Source organism: Theropithecus gelada, chromosome 8, assembly GCF_003255815.1.
Source record: "Theropithecus gelada isolate Dixy chromosome 8, Tgel_1.0, whole genome shotgun sequence".
NCBI classification, from domain to species: domain Eukaryota; kingdom Metazoa; phylum Chordata; class Mammalia; order Primates; family Cercopithecidae; genus Theropithecus; species Theropithecus gelada.
Window position 1 is genome coordinate 122,611,933 of NC_037676.1, and position 22,545 is coordinate 122,634,477.

The 22,545-nt window shown below is 32.9% G+C and overlaps 1 protein-coding gene across 2 annotated transcripts in view; it reads right to left on the minus strand.

Moving 5' to 3' along the window:
• Window positions 1-22,545, minus strand: part of MRPL13 (mitochondrial ribosomal protein L13) — a 49,666-nt gene that overhangs the window by 17,636 nt on the left and 9,485 nt on the right. For both annotated transcript variants that reach the window (XM_025393675.1, XM_025393676.1), the window contains exons 3-6: window positions 18,697-18,790; window positions 11,998-12,058; window positions 6,411-6,497; window positions 816-937 (exon numbers count right to left, since the gene is read on the minus strand). In XM_025393675.1, coding sequence (XP_025249460.1) covers window positions 816-937; window positions 6,411-6,497; window positions 11,998-12,058; window positions 18,697-18,790 — 364 coding nt within the window. The remainder of the gene's footprint in view (window positions 1-815; window positions 938-6,410; window positions 6,498-11,997; window positions 12,059-18,696; window positions 18,791-22,545) is intronic.

Genomic DNA, 22,545 nt, shown 5'->3' on the forward strand with positions numbered 1-22,545 from the left:
ATTAATTTGTTCAAAAAATACTGGCTGAGTGTCTACTTAATTTGTCTAGCACCATGCTCAGTGCTAAGTAAGACAAACATGTAGCTCCCTCATGAAGTCTAGCAAGAAAGACAGACAGTAAACAGATAATCACACAAATATATAATTAAATTAGAGTAAATCAGCAAATGGAAGTGTACGATGAGAAACCATAATGAGAGCCTAACCAGGTTCAAAGATTACAGGAAGGACTGCCTGAGAAAGTTACACTTAAATGCTTCATCATCTGGAAAGCCCTGGCAAAAAAGCCTAGAAACAACTAGATGGGAGTAAGAATGTTACATCTTAGCAGCTTTATGGCCTTAGGTAGAGGAAACCGTACAGAGGAGAGCAAAAAGTGTTTTTTTTTTTTTGTTTTTCTTTTTGAACCAAGACAGCAAGTATCCAAAATTAATGACTTTTCATTAGATAATAGTTTTAGCTTATGAAACAATGTGGAAATCTGAGAATCCTTACATTTCAGATTAATAACAATTCATGTATCATTCCTAAAGACTACCATCAGTCCAAGGAAGGTCAACCCAAACAAAATATTTGATAATTATAGGAACCTATGAACATCCTTGCACTTACCTAGCAAGGTCTTAATGCTTAAAAATTTTTGGTTCTAATATCTACATCTAGAGTTTATTTGTAGGTAGTAGCTGCTGAGTTCCCAAGGGAGCAGAAAAATGAGTTCACTTTTCCCGTCCTCAAGGATCTTATTTAATCATATGGTTGAGGAAACAGAGGATATCAAAAGAGAAAAAAAAGACAAGAAGAAGGGAAACACTTACGGAGTCCACACTCTTGGGAAGGCATCTATTTCTTCTTGTGTGTACTCATCTAGACGTTTAGGTATTTTTCGTGGTTGAGGAAGCTCCTCCACCAAATTCTTAAGAATATCTTCTGGAATATCCTACATTAAAAAAAATAGACTTCATTTTCTTAAAATATCTTTCTTAGCAATAAATTACTAATACTTAGTGTTAAAAAAAGCAAAAGAATGTTCACAGAATAAGGAAAACATAAAATCTTTAAAATAAAAACCTTATAAAAATTCCCCAAAAGTATATTAGATTAATACGAGTAATCCCATTACAATAAGACACCTATTTTTAAAAATGTACTGTTTATTTCCCTCTTTTCAACTGCAAAAAGACACTGCCATGGCTCATTCTCATGCTTTCTCTTCTGACGAGTCTAAGTAATGGGTCTACTGGGTCTAGTGCCACTACCTTTCAATCAGTGCTCCAACTGTGGCCAGAAAAAAATTTGAAAATGAAAATCTTTGAGTCATTTATTAATCTAAGAAACATTTATTGAACTTCTAAGAACCAAACATTGGGCTAGGTGCTGGCCATATAAAGGAAAATAAAAAGATCACGCCTTCTTCAGGCTTATAATTTTTAAAAAGTCAACTCTCAGCTTGAAATTTTTCAGGATAAAGTTTTAACTCCTTTGCTAAACTTGCTTAGCTAGACAGTGTCCTTACCACTAGTCCTTTTACCACTAGATCTTTTCAACGTCACTTCTCCACAAACACATCCACGGTTTCTGACTAATCAACCTCCTCACCTTTCATGTGTTGCTCTAGACTCAAATCGTGATATCTTTATTAATTGTATTCCCCTGACCAGGACCACTTTCCCCCTATTATGTATCCAACGTTCAGAAAAACGAAGAGAAGAGTTGGAAGATTGACCTGCCAACAGTAGACAGAATGAACTGCAGTGGAGAAAAGCTGGAGACAAGAACAATTAAGTGGCTGTTTCGGTAATCAAGGTAAGATTTTTTTAAAGTTTGAATTTAGATACTTAAAAGCACACTAAAGTGTAAAGCACATATCTAAGACGTTTTAAAACAAGCAAGCATTGGAATTAGACAGACTAAGGAGGAATAAAAAAAAGAGTGTGGGTAACCAAAAGAATGAACATTTATATTGTACTCATGACACAGAAATAAGGCAGCTGGGAGAATGCACTATATTGTGAGATTGGATGATAAATTAATTTTGGGAACTCTATTTAAATAATGATATCAATATGGAGGTGTCTTATAGGCATTCTTATAAGGGGAGTAGATATAATTTCCTCTTCTCTTTATAGTATGCGCACAGGAATTTTCGATAAAAGGATTATCACACTGTAAATTACAGCTCTCTGCAGAGAGCACTATTACAAGTGGGAATCCAGTATCTGGCCAAGGACATGGCATCAAATAAGGCATCGTTTTGACCAATTCTTAAGACATGTTGTCTTAAGACATATTGTCTTAAGAATCAGTATAAAATTTTATAATAATTTTAGGATCACAGAGCTCTACTGTCCTGTAAGCTTGTCCTAAAACCCAATATAGCAAAATATTTATAATATTTTAAGCGATTTAAATGAATTTTAAAAACTGTGGTTTGGATAGGCTGGGTCACTATCAACATATACAAAACACAATAGATACTATTGATAATGTGCTTCTTCACTGAAAAGCATTTAACAATATTTAACATCCTTTCCCCTATTGTTATCACTTCCTCAGTATATTCAAATCTGCACAGTAATTAAAGAGTCAGGGCAAGCAGAGGATGCCTGGACATAGAAAAGATTGTTGGTGACACTTATTTTTTACTTATTGAAGGAGCCTACCTGTCAGATATTTCCAAAGATGTATAAATATTTCATACTTCTTTGGAAAGCCAGTATAAAATTCCCTAGATCAGCTGTAAAGACAATTTCAAAAAGCTGCTAAGTGCTCACTCAGCATAGAGCACGTGGAACATAGTGGGTTCCTAGCAAATGTTTGCTGCATGGAATAGAATTTTGAATAGAATGAGCCAAATTTATTTACTATTAGAGGATTTTGCTGAATGGTTAAAATCAATGCAAAATGAAGAATCAAAGTTTTTGATTAGGCATTACACATGAAACCAGGAAGAGGGAGAAGTATCTCCTTTAATGTGTATAGAGAGAAGGTAACCCATGAATGCTAACTGAAGGTGTTTATGGGGATTTAAGAGTTCTCTTCACAGAGAGGTGGTTAACCTAAGGGGAAATGAGGAAAAGAACAAGTGCAACAAACAGAAACAGGGGTCAAGTGATCACTTTTTTTGCAACTTTTTACTTTAGAAAAATTTAAATTTACAGAAAAGTTGTGACAATATAATGAACATTAATCTAATCTTTACCTAAGTTCCCCAACTGTTAACAGGACATGTTTGCTTTCTCTTTTGGTCTGTCTATACACAAACACTTTTTGGATGAACCATTTTAGAGTAATTTGCAAATATTTCAAACTAAATATTTCAGCATGTATCTCCTAAAGATAGTCTCCTATACAACCACATTAAATTTAATGTTCAGGAAAATTAACATCAACGAAATACTTTTTATCTAATATACGTACATATTCAAATTTCCCAAATAGGTCTCATATTGTCAAATGTAACTTTTCCCAATTCAGGATCAGGTCAAGAATCACATGCTGCATTTAGTTACTATATTATGTTGTTTACTCTGTAGTCTAGTCTCCTTTAATCGTAAGTTTCCTTGCCTTTTCTTTAATATTTTCAAGAGTCCAGGCCAGTTATGTTGCAGAATTTCCTTTTATTTGGATTCATACTATTGTTTTTCCATGATTACATTCAGGTTAAGCATTACTGACAAGAGGCTATGTAGTTTATGTTGAGTGTTCAGTGCTTCACAGCAGGAGGCACCTGATGTCAGTTTCTCCCACAGTGACCAAAGATTTGATCTCTTGGTTATGGTGGTGTCCACCAGACTTTATTAATGTAAAAGCAATGGGAAGATTCCCATCACAAATAATTGAAAAGATTCCCTTTACAAATAATGAATACTCCGTAGTGTGTTACTTGGAAACTAAAACTATGCTGCTCCACAATAACCTTTTACCCAGTGGCCACAGAATATGCTGGTGATGGTGGCTTTTCTAGTTCAGTATTCCTTCTACATTTTTTATATGATATTCTTCTATAGAGGGCTTTTCTATCCTCAGAAAGAAGGGACATTATAATAAATTAAAAATAATTTTTGGATGGTCATTGTAGCCATATAGATTTTTGTTTTCTTATTCAAGGTAATCCGTTATTATTACCATGTGTTTTGAGGCTCACACAGTTCCGTATTCGGTCAGTGGGAAAGTGGGCACCACCTAAAGCTGGCTCCATGTTCTCTTGATATTGCTCCATGAGTTTTTGAGTACTGCCTTATTTTCTGTTACTTTTTATTATGTCACTATTATAAATCATGCAGAAATACGAGTCTTGTGCATGTGTATACCCCATAACAATTTAGTTCGTTCTTTGCTCCAGATCGTGAATCAATCAGTTCTCCAAGAACTAAGTTCCTTTTGGTAGGGAATAGCATGTGGAAAACAAGATTTGGGAACTAATTGTGCTCACCTCTACTGGTGCTGTCATTTTATTTTTCTAATATATAAAATTTTAACATGATTAACATAAAAAATAAATTTAAAAGACAGTCTCTGAAAAAAATCTCATTCTTTCCCTATTCCTTTGTACCCATAGTCTAGTAGTTGCCAACTTTCTCTTCTGGTGCTTCTTTACGCAAAAAGTAGTGCACATAAAGATATGTTTGTGTGTACGTAAACACACATATGTATATACGCATACAAATGTAGTATGCCATCTACATTCTTTTTTACCTTGTTTTCACTTAACAATATATCCTGGAAAGCACAACTACCAAGTCACAAAAATATGTGTCATTCTTTTTTTAAAAAATTGCACAATACTCGACAATTTACTTCCTATGAATAAGCATTAGTTTTTTTATTGTATGATTATGAGTACAGTGAAAATAATCATGTGCATGTGTATCTTCAAGGTGTATTTTTATAAATGAGATTGCTGGATCAAGGATCAATCTCCTGATGTATGTATTTTCGTTAAATGTTACCTAATTAATTCCCAGGATTCCAGATGAGATGCACCATGTTGTGCTACCACCAACAATGTATGAGTGTGCCTGTTTCCCCCATGGGCTTGATAAAATGTACTGTCAAGCTTCTGAATACTTATCAATTCGCTTTTGGGAACTAGGTTCATTTATATTCTGAAATGAAGTAATTTCCTATTTAACTGAACTACCATGAATACTTAAAATATCTACACTCAAACTTACTTTGTAAATGAAATATTATTTTTGTGTCTTTTAGAAATTATGGTTTCTAAAGAAAGTGACAATACAATCAGAAATAGGAATTCTTAAATTCTTGCAATTTCATCATGAAGTGATCCTTGGATGATGATACTGCTCCCATACATGCTACCTTAGAGGTAAAGTGAATAGTGGGAAATTATTCTACTTGTTCATTTATAGCAAAGACAATAAATTAATCATTTTGATAAATATGAGCAACTTACTCATTATTAATAACTATTCATGTATTGTTTAAGCTAACAATAAGAGCACATGCATAGCTTGAACAATCATTGTAACTTGATATTCTGGAATAAATTTTTATATTATTCCTTCAGGAGGAAAAAGAAGGACAATTATAACCATGGTAATGATAGCAATTAGCACTTATCATGCCAGGCTCTTTTCTAAGCAATCTACAAGTGTATTTTATTTAATCCTTACAACAATCTTGTAAAATAGATACCATTATTATGTCAACTTCACAGAGCAGAAAACAGAGGTAAGTAATGAGCCCATGTCCATGCAGTCAGTAAATAATGGGGCACAGATTCAAAGCCAGGCACTCTGATTTGATACTGCACTCAATTATTTTATTATAGAAGCTTTAGTATTTCATTGCATTATATTAAGGAGAAAAGTTAAGTACTCAAAACAATATAATACTAATAAATAAAAATGTTTATACTTTTTCCAAGTAATTTTTAGCTGACTCAACTATGAGTATGAACAAGGATTCTAAAGTTAAATCATGGAAACTAATAGCAACCAAAGTTAAGCTATTAATCCATGATTCACAGAAGTTTTGCTACTGGTCACATAAAAAGTAAACTAAATTAAAACTTTTTCACAGTGAATGAAATTATCAACAAGTACCTCAGTTTAACAGGGGTTCAGATCATAGCTCCTTGTTCAAAAGCAAGCAGTTTAACAGGGGTTCTGATCATAGCTCCTTGTTCAAAAGCAAGCAGTGATTAAAATTGTTTAAAAAAATTTAGACACTTTTAATTTTTAGTCCAATGATGGTTCATTTTACATTTTAAAATATTAATAAAAGTAATTATCATTTTTTATACATACATATTCACTTAAAAAATACAAAAATATTTCAGAAGTTGACATAACATTTTTGAAAATAAGTGTTGGCATTTATTTAAAAAGAAAAACATTTAATTGAAAATTTTGGAAAAGCCTTATTACCAATGACCACTGACTTACCTCATCTGGAAAAAGATGCAACCTTTCCATCATTGTTCTTCTGTGAAGGTTTTTAGGCAGCATGCCATAAATAGCTAGTTTTACAATCTGAAAAATAGATATACATAGGACACAATAAGAAAATTGTGACTTGCGATTGTAAGAAAGTAAACATAATTAGAGATGATGATGAAAATGAGGGGTTTACATCATTCTCAGCAAACTATCGCAAGAACAGAAAACCAAACACTGCATGTTCTCACTCATAGGTGGGAACTGAACAATGAGATCACTTGGACACAGGAAGGGGAACATTACACACCGGGGCCTATTGTGGGGTGGGTCGGGGGGAGGGATAGCATTAGGAGATATACCTAATGTAAATGACGAGTTAATGGGTGCAGCACACCAACATGGCACATATATATATATATACACACATATATATATAAAAAACAAATCTGCACGTTGTGCACATGTAACCTAGAACATAAAGTATAATAATAATAATAAAAAGAAAGAAAATGAGGGGTTTAGATTCAACACGAATACAGGAAAGAAACAGACCTAAGTGGATATGTGGAAGCAACAGAAAAGAAACTTTTATTACTTTGTACATTACTATTTTCTTTTGGCTCCATTTATTGTTTATTTAGAAAAAGAAAAAAAAGATTAAAAATAACCTGTATATGTGCCAATTTTAGATAGAATAATTGATTTTTATCATCTGCACTCAGTTTTCAATATAATTTGATGTGTGTTACAGCTAAACCCACTAAAACAGTATATGTTAGAACAGGGTTACTTTGTAAGAGGCCTTCCTATTACTTTTATTCTCTCATCAAATCAGACTGCAAAGTCTCGTTACATGCAAAAGCTAATGGGATACCATATGCATTTTCCATCTATTTTCTATTTTCTGTTGGCGTTAAAACTTTATGTTTTTGAGAGGTCATTTAAGTATATATAAATATACATGTAAACATATTTACATAAACATATATATATTTATGTTGTTAAAATTAAAAGCAATTAAAAATTTAGTTCCTTAGTCACAAAAGCCACACATTTCAAGTGGTCAGTTGACATGTGGCTAGTGGCTACCACATTTGACAGTGCAGACACAGAACATTTCCATTACAGCAAAAATTTCTACCAGACAGCACTGATTTAGTTATTAGCGTTTAAATTTTTCAATGTTTTAAAAGTTGTAAATTGAAAAACTGACAATGTTAAGACTATCTTTTCTGGATAAGCAAGTAATTATATCCTCTGAATATCATCATAAAGGCAATTTTATTGTATTAGTAGTGTTACATGGCATTTGATTCTCCTATTTCTAAAAAATTTAGTTGTATTTATTTGAATTACTAAGTTGGCATTTTAAAAATTTGCCCTATTAGAAAATGCAAACTCCACACTCAAATTTTAAAAAGTTAGAAAATGTGAAAAGATTATAAGCTAACAGGGAGGAAAAACGACATACAAATGTACGTAAACAAAGAAATACACGTGAAACAACACATACATGCAAAAAAGTAATTCTAGCTGTATAGACATTAAGTAAAAGTTTTAAGAAATTCAGAAAGTAAAAAAGAACAAGATAAAGTTAGTAAATATTGAAGACCTTCCTCATATAATCTATATAGGGCATGTGCCATTTGTGTCACAGAAGTAACTTATTATTTATAGGAAGGGGGAAAATCAAATAGAGGAACCATGTTAGAAGAAAACATAAGGACATAGAGCCTCTTAAAGTTGCTAAAACATATGACAGAGAGAAAAAGAACATAAGAAAAGGGCTAAATTGATATATTTATTTGAAATTAGAATAATCTACACCATTATGAAAAATTTTAAATATTCAACAAACTATTACCTATTTAACTCTTAAATATTATCATATTTCACAAATTTCAATTCTGTACTAATAATCAGAAAGCTGCATTGTGAAACAAATTCTCTGATAGGTCACACACAGTAAGAACTGATAAGCAAATTATGTCTACTGGCAGAGGCCTACTATTCCAGAAAACACTTAGCATTTGAATTAAAAGTAAATAATAAATCTCTTCCTTGACAAGACATTCTTCTTCAAAACATAGTAAAAATTAAGACTTAAAAAATTAAAATCCTTTAATGAGGTAATAATCCAAATGGATTTAACTCTGAAATATTTCCTAAGCCTTCCTCAAACATTTTACAATCTATTTCAATTATTACTCATAAACAATAATTTGAAACAATTTCTACAAATGTTACCTAATACTAAATTTTTAACATGAACGTTATACTATACTGCCTCCTAGTGTACAGTTTAGATAAAACAGAAACTTTCATTTTAACATTTCAAATATTTATAAAGTATTAAAAATATAATTTATTGTAACAGCTGTGATATATATTATCAGGAGCCCTTATAACTTTTAATACTATGAGATACAAAGCATATTGATATTCAAAGTATAATACTTTGACCTGTAAGGCTTAAAAACACACTAGTTAAAAAAAAAATTAAATATTTCCTAAGAAGCAAACTGTGAGCATACTTTTATAAAACAGATATAAACAATACTAAATAAATAGTAAATCATGAAACTTCTAAATGGTATGTCAGGCCTTATTATAATAAAATATCCTTCCCCCCAACCTTACCAAGAAAATTTTAGGCAGTACTATACCAAACAAATGGTTGTATCCTGACAATAGATATTTATTTTTATTATTTAAGGGAAACAAAAAAATGATATTTTTAGGTCTAACATTTTGCTAATTTATTAATGTATTGCAGTAAAAAGACAAAATAGTCTCTAATAGGAAAAAAATGCTATCTAACCTATGAGTAAAGTTGAAAGGTTAGTTTTATCAATAGTTAAAGGAAAAATAAATCTTAAAACAACAGGAGACTTTGCCTTTAGCAATATTGGTGACTAATGTATGAATTAGAACCTCTCCCAGTATAATACACAAAGTAATAAACCTTAGTGAAGTTAATTAATATTGTTTATAAAAAAATCTTTTAAAGTATGAAAACTGACCTCACAAGGCTTTGAGGCCCCAAATTCATCCTCTCTTGTGGGGATGAAGATCCTGTAAGTCTAAAGTTTAGCTCAAAAAAATCTCAGGTTGTTATAGCCCCATGTAGCTGCCATAAGCTAAGTGAATCCTTTTTGAGGAAAGCCATTTTTAACACAGGTCTTAAAGAATTCCCAGAGATGAAGTTTCAAGGTACATGAGCCTACCAAGTAAGTATACTGAGCAGATATTACAAATTGTGGACCTACAAGGCCACAAATATGAGAATCAGATATAAATGCTAAGAATTATGTTTAATATGCATAAAGAAATATAAGAGTGGACCAAAACACGATAAAGAAACAGAAGACTATTGAAACTGATCAAGAAATTTGAAAAAGAACCAAATAATAAAACTTCAAGAAACGGAAAAAAGGTAATTGCAATTAGGACCTCAGAAAAAGGTTAATCAGATTAGACACAGGTGAAAAGATACAGAACTGGAACACAGATCTGAAGAAATTACTGAGAATGCCCCACAGAGACAGTGAGACATGAAGTATGAAAGAGAGGTACTGAATCATGTACAATAAAATGCAACTGTTTCCTCTTATTATAACCAGATTTCCAAAGGGAAGAAACAGAGAATAAAGAGACCCAATATTAGAAGATTTAAGAGCTAACACATTTCCAGAACCGAAGACACCAGTCCTCAAACGAAATAAGTAAGACTGTAGTAGGAAGATATGAAAACCAAAGACAATGAAAAGGTCTTAAAGGTATCCAGAAAAAAAAGACAAGAGTACACATAAAGAAATAATTAAATCGACATCTGATTTATAAAAGCAATAATACAAGCTAAATTCCAATTGAATAATAGCTTCAAAAAGCTGAGAGAAAAAATAATGGAATAATGGTTATCTTAGAATTCCATTTATAGCAAAACTATCTTTCAAGAATGAAAGCAAAAATAAAGAAAACAGTTTCAGACAAAAAAGGTGAGTTCAGTATTAAGAGAATGTGGCTAGAAGAATGCCAGTAAGAGGTACTTCAAGGAAAAGGAAACTGATACTAGAAGGCAGGCTGAGTTACAAGAAGAGATTGTAATAAAAGAAAATTTAAAAAAATCAGTAACAGAATAAAACAATAACAAGAATGTTCAATCGGAAGAGTTTTTTAAAATCCTGAACAAAGAAAGCATGTAGATTGGGAGGGAGAGTGGTAGTTAAAAATCTTCTAAGGGCTTTCATTGATTTGGAAGGAAGGTAAAAATACTGATGATCCTTAGATCTATAATAAATCAATTCAACCAATCCAAAAGAAGGCAAGAAAGAAGAGAAAATCTAGCCACATGATGTTTACAATAAAAACATCTATAACAGAATAACTCAGTAAAGTTTAAACAATGAAATATATGAGGCAAACACTAATCAAAAGTCAGCTAATGGAGCTATCTTAATATCAGAACAAACAGACGCATTATTGGAGATGAAGAGGATCAGTACATATTGACCCTGATCAATTGTTTAGAAAGATTACAATTCCAATCTTAAATTCATCTAACACTAAACCTTCAAAATATATAAGGCAAAAATTGACAGGAAAAAAACATAAGAAAAATAAATAAAACATAAACAAGCAGAGTGCCTACAGTCCTAGCTGTTTGGGAGGCCAAAATAGGAAGATTGCTTGAGCTCAGGAATTTGAGTCCAGCCTGGGCAACATAGCAAGACCCTGTCTTTAAAAACATAAACTAAAAATAGAATAAAGTCTGAGTGTGGTGGCTCTCGCCTTTAATTCTAGCACTTGGGAGGCCGAGGTGGGAGGATGGCTTGAGCCCATGAGTTTGAGACAAGCTTGGGCAACATACGAAAACCTGGTCTCCACAAAAAATAAAAAGTTTTAGCAGGGTGTGGTGGTGCGTACCTGTAGTCCCAGCTACTTGAGAGGCTGAGGTGGGAAGATCCCTTGAGCCCAGGAGTTTGAGGCTGCAGTGAGCTATCATTGTGCCACTGTGCTCTAGCCTGGGTGACAGAGTGAGGCCCTGCCTCCAGAAAAATAAATAAATAAAGAAATAATAAAATAAAATGAAAGTAGTTATGTTTTTAAGAACTTTACTATTTTTTCCAGAATAAAATGGACAGATCTGTAAGAAGAAATTAATAAATCTACAATTGGGATGTTAATAAATAAAAATAAACTCAGATAATATTCGAGTTAACAACAAAAGTCAGAATATAAGAACACACTTAGCATGTCTGAAAATATATGTACACACATGCATACATATATCTCTCTCCTTTCCAAGGCATTTCAGCAAACTCATCATATACTAGGTGATTATGCAGGTATCAAAATTTAAAAAGAAAAACATCAGAATTCTTCGACTAAATGCAAAACGTAATACATAGCAATTAGAAAATACATAGAGTTGAATAATAAAAATAATACTTATCAAAACTTGTGTGATACAGCTAAAGTGAAGAATTTATATCCTTGAATGCTGACTATATTAAAAGAGAAGGGAGACTGACAAAACAGTGTCTGAATTGGTCTTTCCAAAGATGATTAATAAAAAATACAAGGAACTTACTGCCACTGGATCCCTCAGGTGAAGCTGAGCAGCTGTTACTTGTCTAAATCCACCTGGGTAGCTGTTAAAAGGAGCAAAGACATTAAAACTGGGCATAGGCTGATACCGTATTCTTAAACTGATTATTCTTTTATAAGAAAACTATTTTAATAAATTGTTTCTGGGAACTATGCTGTTCATTAGCGTTTTCAAAATTAAGTAGTAATCTACGCTCTTTGAAATGCTATTCTCTTAAATGGTCAACTACCATTACATCATAAAAAGTTCTACTTCTTGGGAAAATTTATTGGCATAAGTATATTTCTATATGAATTGTAACTTATTAATTCACTCACTCATTACGGGGCAGTTTATTACTACTTGATTTAACATAGAAATAGAAACAAGCCAGAATATTTCATGTTCCTTACCAAATTAGATAAACTGTATAAACTACGGGTTAGGTCTGGGGAAAATGTTGGTAGTCCACTTGGTTCTGAAGTCAAGTTCATACTTTAGACAGCCAGTAATCATGTTTCCTCTTAGCAGTTTGTAAAGGTCTCTAAGTGCTACATATTGGCTCTAAGTAATATAATATTTCATTGTGCTCAGATCAATTATTCTTTATAAAATGAAAAAAGTGGCAATTACAAAATATACATTGAATACTATTGAAGGCAGCTTAGCTTCCAGATACCCCAGATGCAGGGATGGAATCTAGGTTTTGTCAATGACCCCCAGTGTAATATCAGGCACCTCATTTTACCTCTCTGCTTATAATTTTACTCATATGAATAAATATTATCTACCTCACAAGATTTCTGGGTCAAATGAAAAAATATTTCTGAAAGGGACTGGGAAATTTAAAACAAAAACAATACATATATAGATGTAAGGTTCTATTATCCTAAATAGATAAATAAAGTCCAAATGATTTTAAGAAAGGGGGAAGAAATTGGAAAGTCAGTGTGGAATCTGCAAAAAACCTCAAGATTACCTAAATGTGATTCTTTCCATATGTTCCCTTCAATAAAATTTGAAAATATTTTAAAGGTGATTTAAGAAAACACGTTTTAGGAATGAAACTTATCAAAGTTAGAAGTTTGCTGAGAAAGATAGTTTTAAAATTGATATTCTCTTTTTTCATGGAATCTCAGTTTTAGAAAAAGAAATGCCTGTCTAGACTTCTATTCCTGCATTCTTTCTCTCCATGGAAAAAAATGTTTTGCAATTTCTATGCTAAAAGATGATCTTTCTAGTTTGAAAACTGAGATGGCAAATTCTAAAACATACCATTTACAATATATTTGAGAAGTTTGGACTTTATTCTGAAGTATTTGGAAAGCTAATGTAAAATTGTGAGTGGAGGATGACTTGAGTAATGCAACACTCAATCGATTTTTACTAGTAAGAAAATAACTACACTCTTTCCTCCAGTATGGGATGGAGTAAGAGAACATTTGTTTTAAATGCTAGCCAAGGGCTTTTCATTGAAATTAATTCAGTAAACACTGAATGTGTATCATGCTGGGACTGGGGACACAGATAAATATGACAAAATCCTGTTCTATTTAAAATTGAAAAATTCTATTGATACAACTAGTAGTAAGTTGTATCTCTAACTCATGCCAATGTATTTTAGACGACTAAAGACTTAGATGTGAAAGTTCAAGGTGCACGCACACCCAATTCAACCCAACTCCTAAAAAATTCGAAGTAAATGTTTACGAAAATCTGAACAAGAAAGAATTTCTGAGACTGAAAACAGAAGAAATTACAAAGGAAAAGGCATCCAATAATAAAAAATTTAATTACTATACAGTAAATAACATAAAAATTTTGTTTAAAGTAAAAAATAAAATAGTGGATTAATAATTTTAATAGATAAAATGTTCATAGAAAGTGATAAAGTAACACTGAAACTTCATTATTATGCAAATGTAAATATTCAGCTGCATATCAAAAGACAACAGCCTTATTTTTAAAGATAATACTGTGTCTGCACAGATTTGGGATAACAAACATTTGTATGCTCTTCTATGGCTTAGTAAACTCATGATTGAAAATACCTATCAAAAGACCTATAAATGACCATTCCTTTGATCTTGAAATATATTTCACTTCCAGAGATTTTAAATAATCCTACATATATGAAAAAAATCATTGGACAAAGACATCACAGGATACAAAATCAATGTGCAAAAATCACTAGCAAAAAACCACTAACATTCCTAGACACTAACAAGAGTCAAGCGCAGAGTCAAATCAGGAATGTATTCCTGTTCACAGCTGCCACAAAAAGAATAAAATACTTAGGAATACAGCTAATTAGGGAGGTGAAAGATTTCTACAAGGAGAACTACAAACTACTGTCCAAAGAAACCGGAGATGAAGGCTGGGTACAGTGGCTCATGCCTGTAATCCCAGTACTGTGGGAGGCTGAGGTGTGAGAACTGCTTGAGCCCACAAGTTCAAGAAATGCCTGGACAACACAGTGAGCCCCCATCTCAAGAGAAAAAAACTTCTTTAAAGTTAATAATAAAAAGAAATCAGAGATGACAGAAACAAATGGAAAAACATTCCATGCTCATGGATAGGAAGAATCAATATTGTTAAAATGGCCATACTGCCCAAAGTTTATAGATTCAATGCTATTCCTATTAAATTACCACTGAGATTCTTCACAGAACTAGAAAACAAATTTCAAAATTCATATGAAACCAAAGAAGAGCCCGAATAGCCAAGGCAATCCTAAACAAAAAGAACAAAGCTGGAGGCATCATGCTACCCAGCTTCAAACTATACTACAGGACTGTAGTAACCAAAACAGCATGGTACTGGTTAAAAAAAAAAAAAAAGATACATAGACCAGTGGGTCAAAACAGATAATCCAGAAATAAGACCACACACCTACAACTATTTGATCTTCGACAAACCTGGCCAAGAAAGCAATGGAGAAAGGATTCCCTGTTCAATAAATGGTGCTGGGAGAACTGGCTAGCCATATGCGGAAGATTGAAATTGTACCCCTTCCTTATACCACATACAAAAATAACTCAGGATGGATTCCAGACTTAAATGTAAAACCCAAAACTATAAAAACCCTGGAAGACAACCTAGGCAATACCATTAAGAACAAAGGCATGGGCAAAGATTTCATGACAAAGATGCAAACTGCAATTGCAACAAAAGCATAAATCGACAGACGGGATGTAATTAAACTAAAGAGCTTCTGCACAACAAAAGAAACAGAATAAACAGACACCTACAGAATGAGAGAAAATTTTTGCAAACTATGCATCTGATAAAGGTCTAGTATCCAGCATCGTAAGGAACTTAAATTTACAAGAAGAAATAACAAACCCCATTAAAAAGTGGACAAAGGACAGGAACATACACTTTTCAAAAGAAGACATACATGTGGCCAACAATCGTGGAAAAAAAGCTCAAAATCATTGATCATTAGAGAAACGCAAATCAAAACCACAATGAGATGCCATCTCACACCAGTGAGAATGGCTATTATTAAAAAGTCAAAAAATAACAGATGCTGGCAAGGCTGTAGAGAAAAAGGAATGCTTTTACGTTGTTGGTGGGAGTTTTACACTATTGGTGGGAGTGTTCAACCACTGTGGAAAACAGTGTGGCAATTCCTCAAAGTCCTAAAGACAGAAATACCATTTGACCCAGCAATCCCATTACTAGGTACACACCCTAAGGAATATAAATTGTTCTGTTATGAAGACACATCCACATGTGTGTTCACTGCAGCACTATTCATTATAGTAAAGACATGGAATTAACCTACATGCCCATCAAAGGTAGACTGGATAAAGAAAATGTAGTACATATATACCATGAAATACTACATAGCCATAAAAAAAGAACAAGATCATGTCCTTTGCAGCAACATGGATGCAGCTGGAGGCCATTATTCTAAGCAAACTAACACAAGAACAGAAAACCAAATACTGCATATTCTCACTTATAAGTGGGCGCTCAATGATGAGAATACAATAACACATAGAGGGGAACAACATACACTGGGGCCTACTGGAAGGTGGATGCTGGGAGTAGAGAGAGGAAAATAACTAATGGGTACTAGGCTTAATACCTGGGTGATGAAATAACCTGTACAACAAATCCCCATGACACAAGTTTACCTATGTAACAAACTTCACATGTAACTGAACTTAAAAGTTAAAAAAAAAAAACAAGAATTGAAAAAAAAGATGTTTATCAGCCCTGTATAAAAGCCAAAATTTTCATTTCAAAAAACAGAACAATGATCAAGTATCATAAATCATTTTGTGCACTACTACTTAGTAACCAAAAATAATACTTAAAAAAGGTTCTTTGAGAATTTTCTATTAAGTGAAAAAGGATATAAACTTGTATATACAGTTACCCCTCTCCATCTGTTGAGGACTAGTTCCAGGACCTCCTGAGGATACCAAACTCCAGGGATGTTCATATCCCTGATATAAAATGGTGTAGTAATTGCATATAACCTACACATATCCTCTTGTATACTTTATATCATCTCTAGATTACTTATAATACCCAATATAATGTAAATGTTATGTAAATAGCTGTTATGCTGTATTGTTTAGGGAATAATGACAAGAAAAATGTTTGTACATGTTCAGTATTGATGCAATTAAAAAAAAAATTACAGGCCGGGTGCAGTGGCTCACGCCTGTAATCACAGCACTTTGGCAGGCGATCACCTGAGGTCAGGAGTTCGAGACCAGTCTAGCCAAAATGGAGAAACCCTGTCCCTACTAAAAATACAAAAATTAGCTGGGCATGGTGGTGCACACCTGTAGTCCCAGTTACTCAGGAGGCTGAGGCAGCAGAATTGCTTGAACCTGGGAGGCGGAGGTTGCAGTGAGCCAAAATCGTACCACTGCACTCCAGCCTGGGTGACAGAGCAAGACTCCATCTCAAGAAACAAAACAAAACAAAAATTTTACATTTCCACAATGTGGAATCCATAGATATGGAGGGCTGATTGTATATTAAAATGTTAACTCATGGGATCAGGAGTGAATTTTACTTGCCTCTTTAAACTTCTCTATATTTTCTAAAATTAGTATATCCTAAAAATTTTACAACTAGCAAGCTAAATTTTGAATATGTAATTGTAATATAGTGTTATGAACATAATAAAGTAGTATGTCCAAAGTGTAAGTGAACAGTCAACAGAAACAAAAAGCAATCAACTCTTTGAGTGATGAGGAAATAGAAAAGGTATCCCAGAAAATGTGACATCTGAGCCAATTTTTAATGGCTAAATAGGAGAAGTCCTCACTGTCAGGGAACAACACGTGCAAAGGCAGAAAGGAATGAAATAGCAATATGTTGTCTAAGAAGAACTACGAAGCAGCAGTGGGAACTGGTTTCCAATGACTTGTAAAGGAGTTTGAATTTTCATCTATCAGTGAGAAAGCACTACTGACAGGGACACTACCAGCTGACGTACACATTATGGTAGCTGTTCACTACTGGCTATGCTGTTATTTTCCTTCATTTGCAGTAATACTACATATTATTGCTATAGTAATTTCCATAGTATTTTGTGTCAATACTTCCCTTTATTCTTTTATCACATTATGTTATTCTGACTTTTAATATTTCTTTCCCAATTACCTCTCAATTTTGTAGAACTTGGTTTATACACAGAGATTTGCCAATAGCTGACATTACTAAAGATGGATGTAAATTCAGTTTTGTTAACTTATATAAAGATTTCATGAATGTATTTTAAGGGGAGGAATGGGCAAAGGCTGGCTCAAAGAAGCAAAACAGTTGTTCCAAATATTTAAGATGCACTTGGGGCAAGAGATGAAAAGAAACGAATGGGAACATCAAAGGCGAAGATGCATTTGGAAATAAAATAGTGATTTTGATCAAGAATAAAAAATCAACATTTCTAACCAACCATAACTTGGGTAATAGTATAGAAAGTATACTTAATTAAATGTGCACATGACCTGAAGCTGTCGATTAACTAATACATGAGATGATAAAATCAGGATCTTAAAAGGCTGGAGATAAAATTTAACATGGAGTAAACTTAAGGTCTTGCAATTGAATTAAATTACAACTAAAGCACACAGGAAGGAGGAGACATGATTCAACAGGAGTATACCTGAAAAACACTTAGGAGTTTTAGCTGACAGTAAACTCAAACACAGAAATACTATGACCTTGAAGAAAAGTTCTACTGCAACAGAAGACTGCCTAACTGAAAAATGGAGGAGAGTCACGCTGTATTTGGAAACCAACAGAACACACCCAGGTGAGTATATTTACTTAAAAGCGATACTGACAAACAAGATTTTATCTAGAGAAGAGTGACCATTCCTTAAACATCTTGTTAACTTTCAGGTGTTTGGGATGGTTCTGAAAACAGCAGTAAGATGAATTATAGGAAGCAGAAATACAGAAGTAAAAGAGTGACTAAAACATGAGATTAATCTTGTTCACAGGTTATATGAAACACTTTTAGGATAAACAAATACTATCAGGTAATAACTACATTTGGTATAGTTGTGTGGTTTTTAAAAATTGAGTAAATTATATACATGGCATGAGTAAAATTAGTAATAAATGCCGATTCTTAAAAATATCTTTTTTCTTTTAAGAAAGAAGAACTGTATTCTTAAAGTAATATATTTTAACTACCTGCTTTCCCTGACAATAGCATTATCTTACCCAGTATGCGAAGAGTATACTTTTTGTTCCCATTTGTTTCCAGAAAATGCAATGTGTCTTGTGTTCTTTATAACAACATGATCCCCACAGTCACCTAGATTTTAAAAAGAAACAAGATTTTGTATGAAAAATACAAACCTTAAGAAAAAGTGTCCTTGGTTATTTATAAAGCCTAAGTTCAAACAACGTATTAAAAAAATAAAAAGCAAGTCACAGTGCAACATCAAAAATCCTTGAATAGACTTCTGTTACTTTTTAATATAACATCTAAGTATAGAAAGAGTTGGCTGGCCATTTGGAAAATCTCAACACTGCAAAGTAAAAGAAATTTAATAAGGGTGCCAATAACAACAATACACCTTTTAAAAGCAAATTACTGTTATTACTCTTCCAATTAATAATTACACTTCAGTAAAAATGTTTGTATTAAGTGCCTTTAAATGTCTGATACACACTTTCCCTGAAAAATAGTGAAGAAAATGAAAACAATATGTATATAGACATAAAAAAGCACATTTCACCTATAGGTAAATTGAAAACAAACATAAAACATTACAATTGATTATCATTTTTTGCAAATTTAGAGAGCAGACTGCTATGATCTTATTAACTACCATGGAAAGGTTTTTTTCCAACTATGTATATAGTAAATTTAAACTGCTACTCTCAACTATGACTACACAAACATATTTGACAGGACAGATGACCTGAAAATCAAAATATGTGTATCTGCACTCATTTTCTATCCCTAAGTTTGGCTGTTCATCTGAAAACAAACTAAAAAGTTAACATGTACATTTTCAAATGACTTACTATATATGACAAAATCAAGTAATCAGAAACATTTATAAAACACTTATTCTACTAATAGAAAAAAACAAACCTAAAGATATTCTAAAGCTTAAGAAAAAAAAAAACACTAAAAATAACAAACACAAGTATAATATATATGAAAACTAAAGATTTTAAGATTCTATGCAGAGCTCTAAATTTGAATGGCAGAATTTTCAGAGACGTTCATAGTCTATATAGGAGAAGAATAAAGAAAAGAAAATAAAGCAAGTGGGTTTTCATCACTAGAGTGAAAGGAAATTCAGAGGTATGAATGAAAGACCTGGGAAGCTTGCTGTTATTAGATGGAAAAGAATAGTCTGACAATATTTAATTAAATGATTGAAGTTCCGAAAAGTGACACCCTGTTGGCTATTGAGGCAGTTGGGCAAATGCAGCAGAAGAGTAAATAAAGAAGGTGAGAAGATAACCAGACAGCCTCAAAAAACAATGAAATTACTTTAGCTCACATCCAGACATTTACAGCAGAAGATTAAGTGATTTGCAAAGGCTCACACACTAAGTTACCTAATACCCAGTATAGGCTCTTTCCATAACATCTATTTGGAGGAAAAAATTGAATCTTTAAACTTTCCACTAAAACTGAATTTACTTTTAAATTGTTAAGTTTTAAATACAGGTAAAGCATCTTGAGCCACTCAAAAAATATTTATAGAGAGCAAAAAAATCTTTCATGGGGCATTAGACAGATTGCCACAAAGCAACTGAAAATCATATTCTTTCAGTTCTAAGGTATCACATCTAATCTAGGAAAAATTGTTCTTCCTCAATAATATATGCCAAATCTCTAGTAAATTCATTCAAAGAAGCAATGAATTCATTGCTTCTAGTAAATTCATTACTAACGCTAAACAAAAACTAACCAGCAATTAAATACATGCTTTTAACTGTATTTCATTAACACTAAAGTCAGTATTAATGTAAGACTGTAACCCTGGATATAGCACAATTGTTTCTGTCTAAATTTCTATTAAGTTAAATAGTTTCATTTTATAATTTTTAACTTAAAGCTGCACATTTAATATATATGTACCAAATTCAAATAAATCATAGCTCTAGTGCTTGATCAAGAGATGTTCTGAAGAGAAATTAAGTTGAAAAATAGTATAATAGTAAACAATTTTTAGAAATAGGAATTGTGAGTTTATTTATAAAAATTCTAATCTTAAACTTCTAACTTTATCTGACTCCTCAGGATAACACTAGGTGCTAAATTAAATGGCCAAATACATTCAAACTAATTCAAACAAAGTGAAAACTCAACAGCTTCATGTCACAAAACCTAAAGTCTCAAGTAGGTTACACCATCAGGGGCACCTCTTAGTCCTATACCGCCTCAATGTTTTGGCCCATCTTCTCCCTTAAGCCAGAATTAAGTCATAATTTTTCCTCAAAATTGCCTGGGAGGAAAGGAAGTAATATTTATTCAATATCTTCTACTTTCAAAGCACTGAGCTAGGCATTTTATAGTCACTTTTAACACTCAAAGTCTCACAACTATCGTGTTAGGTAAAGCTAATGTACTCCCTCTGCCTGCCACTTTTACTATTTAATAATGTTTAATGAGAAAACAGAGTCAGAGGTTAAACAACTCAGCTAAAATGATATGTCTAATAAGTGGTAAAGTTAAGCTTCAAATACAACTCTAGTAAAACTTCAAAGGCAGATCTTACATGTCTACTACAACCAGATGGCAAAAAGTGGTAGTTATAATGCCATAAGGAGGCAATGATATCATTCACTAATCAATTACGTATTCTTTTCTGCTAAATTCTAAGATCTCAGAAGTCCTTCTCAGCAAACCACTGACAGGTTACAGTTATTTGCCATCTTTGTACTTCCCCATGTACCAACTCCTTGGTTAGGGATTCAAGGAGACCTAGAGTATAGGATAACTTTTTGTAGCCTTATTTACCAGTTTTTCCAACACTACTGTCTGTGCCAAGTAAGCCATGCTATTTAGGTTGGTGCAAAAGTAATTGCAGTTTTTGCAACTGAAATAACGAACTCTACTTTGTTCTAGCATTTGTATAATTTTTTTGGTCCTAGATCCCTGCTGCAGACTCTTTATAGATCCTTCATATAGAGTTGCCAGACACAGTAAGTGTTTACGAAAATCCCTAGTATTCGTTTTTAACCATGTTTGAAATATTCAGATTCCATGCAAGGGCAGATTCAGATAGAGACACCAATTTGCTTGCTGGGAGTCTCCAGCTCTTTTAAAATTTACTTTATAACCCTTTTCCATTGATGAACAAATCCACTTGCTATGTATTACATACTTACTAATGCCATGTATCATTCTCGATGCTGGGGATATAGCAATGAATGTAACTGAAAAACTTCTTTTTTATTTTTTTAAACTTTTAGGTTCAGGGGGAAATGTACAGGTGTGTTATACAGGTAAATTGCATGTCATGGGGGTTGAATATACAGATTATTTTGTCACCGAGGCAATAAGCAGAGTACCCAATAGGTAGTTTTTTGATCCTCACCCTCCTCCCACTCTCCACCCTCAAGTAGTCGTCTATTGTTCCCTTTGTGCCCATGAGTACCCAATGTTTAACTCCCACTTAAAAGTGAGAACATGCAGTATTTGGTTTTCTGTTCCTGTGTTAGTTTACTTAGGACAATGGCCTGCAGCTCCATCCATGTTGCTGCAAAGGACATGATCTCATTTTTTAATGACTCTACAGTGTTCTATGGTGTATATGTACCACACTTTCTTTATCCAGTCTACCACTGATGGGCACTTACGTTGATGCCATATCTTTGCTATTATGAATAGTGCTAAAATGAACTGTACATGCTTTAAGTTCTTTCAGAAATCACCTAATTGCTTTCTAGAATGACTGAACTAATTTGCACTCCCACCAGCAGTGTATAAGCATGGCCTTTTCTCCTTGGCCTTGCCAACGTCTATTATTTTTTGACCTTTTAGTGATAGCCATTCTGACTGGTGTGAGATAGTATCTCATTGTGGTTTTGACTTACATT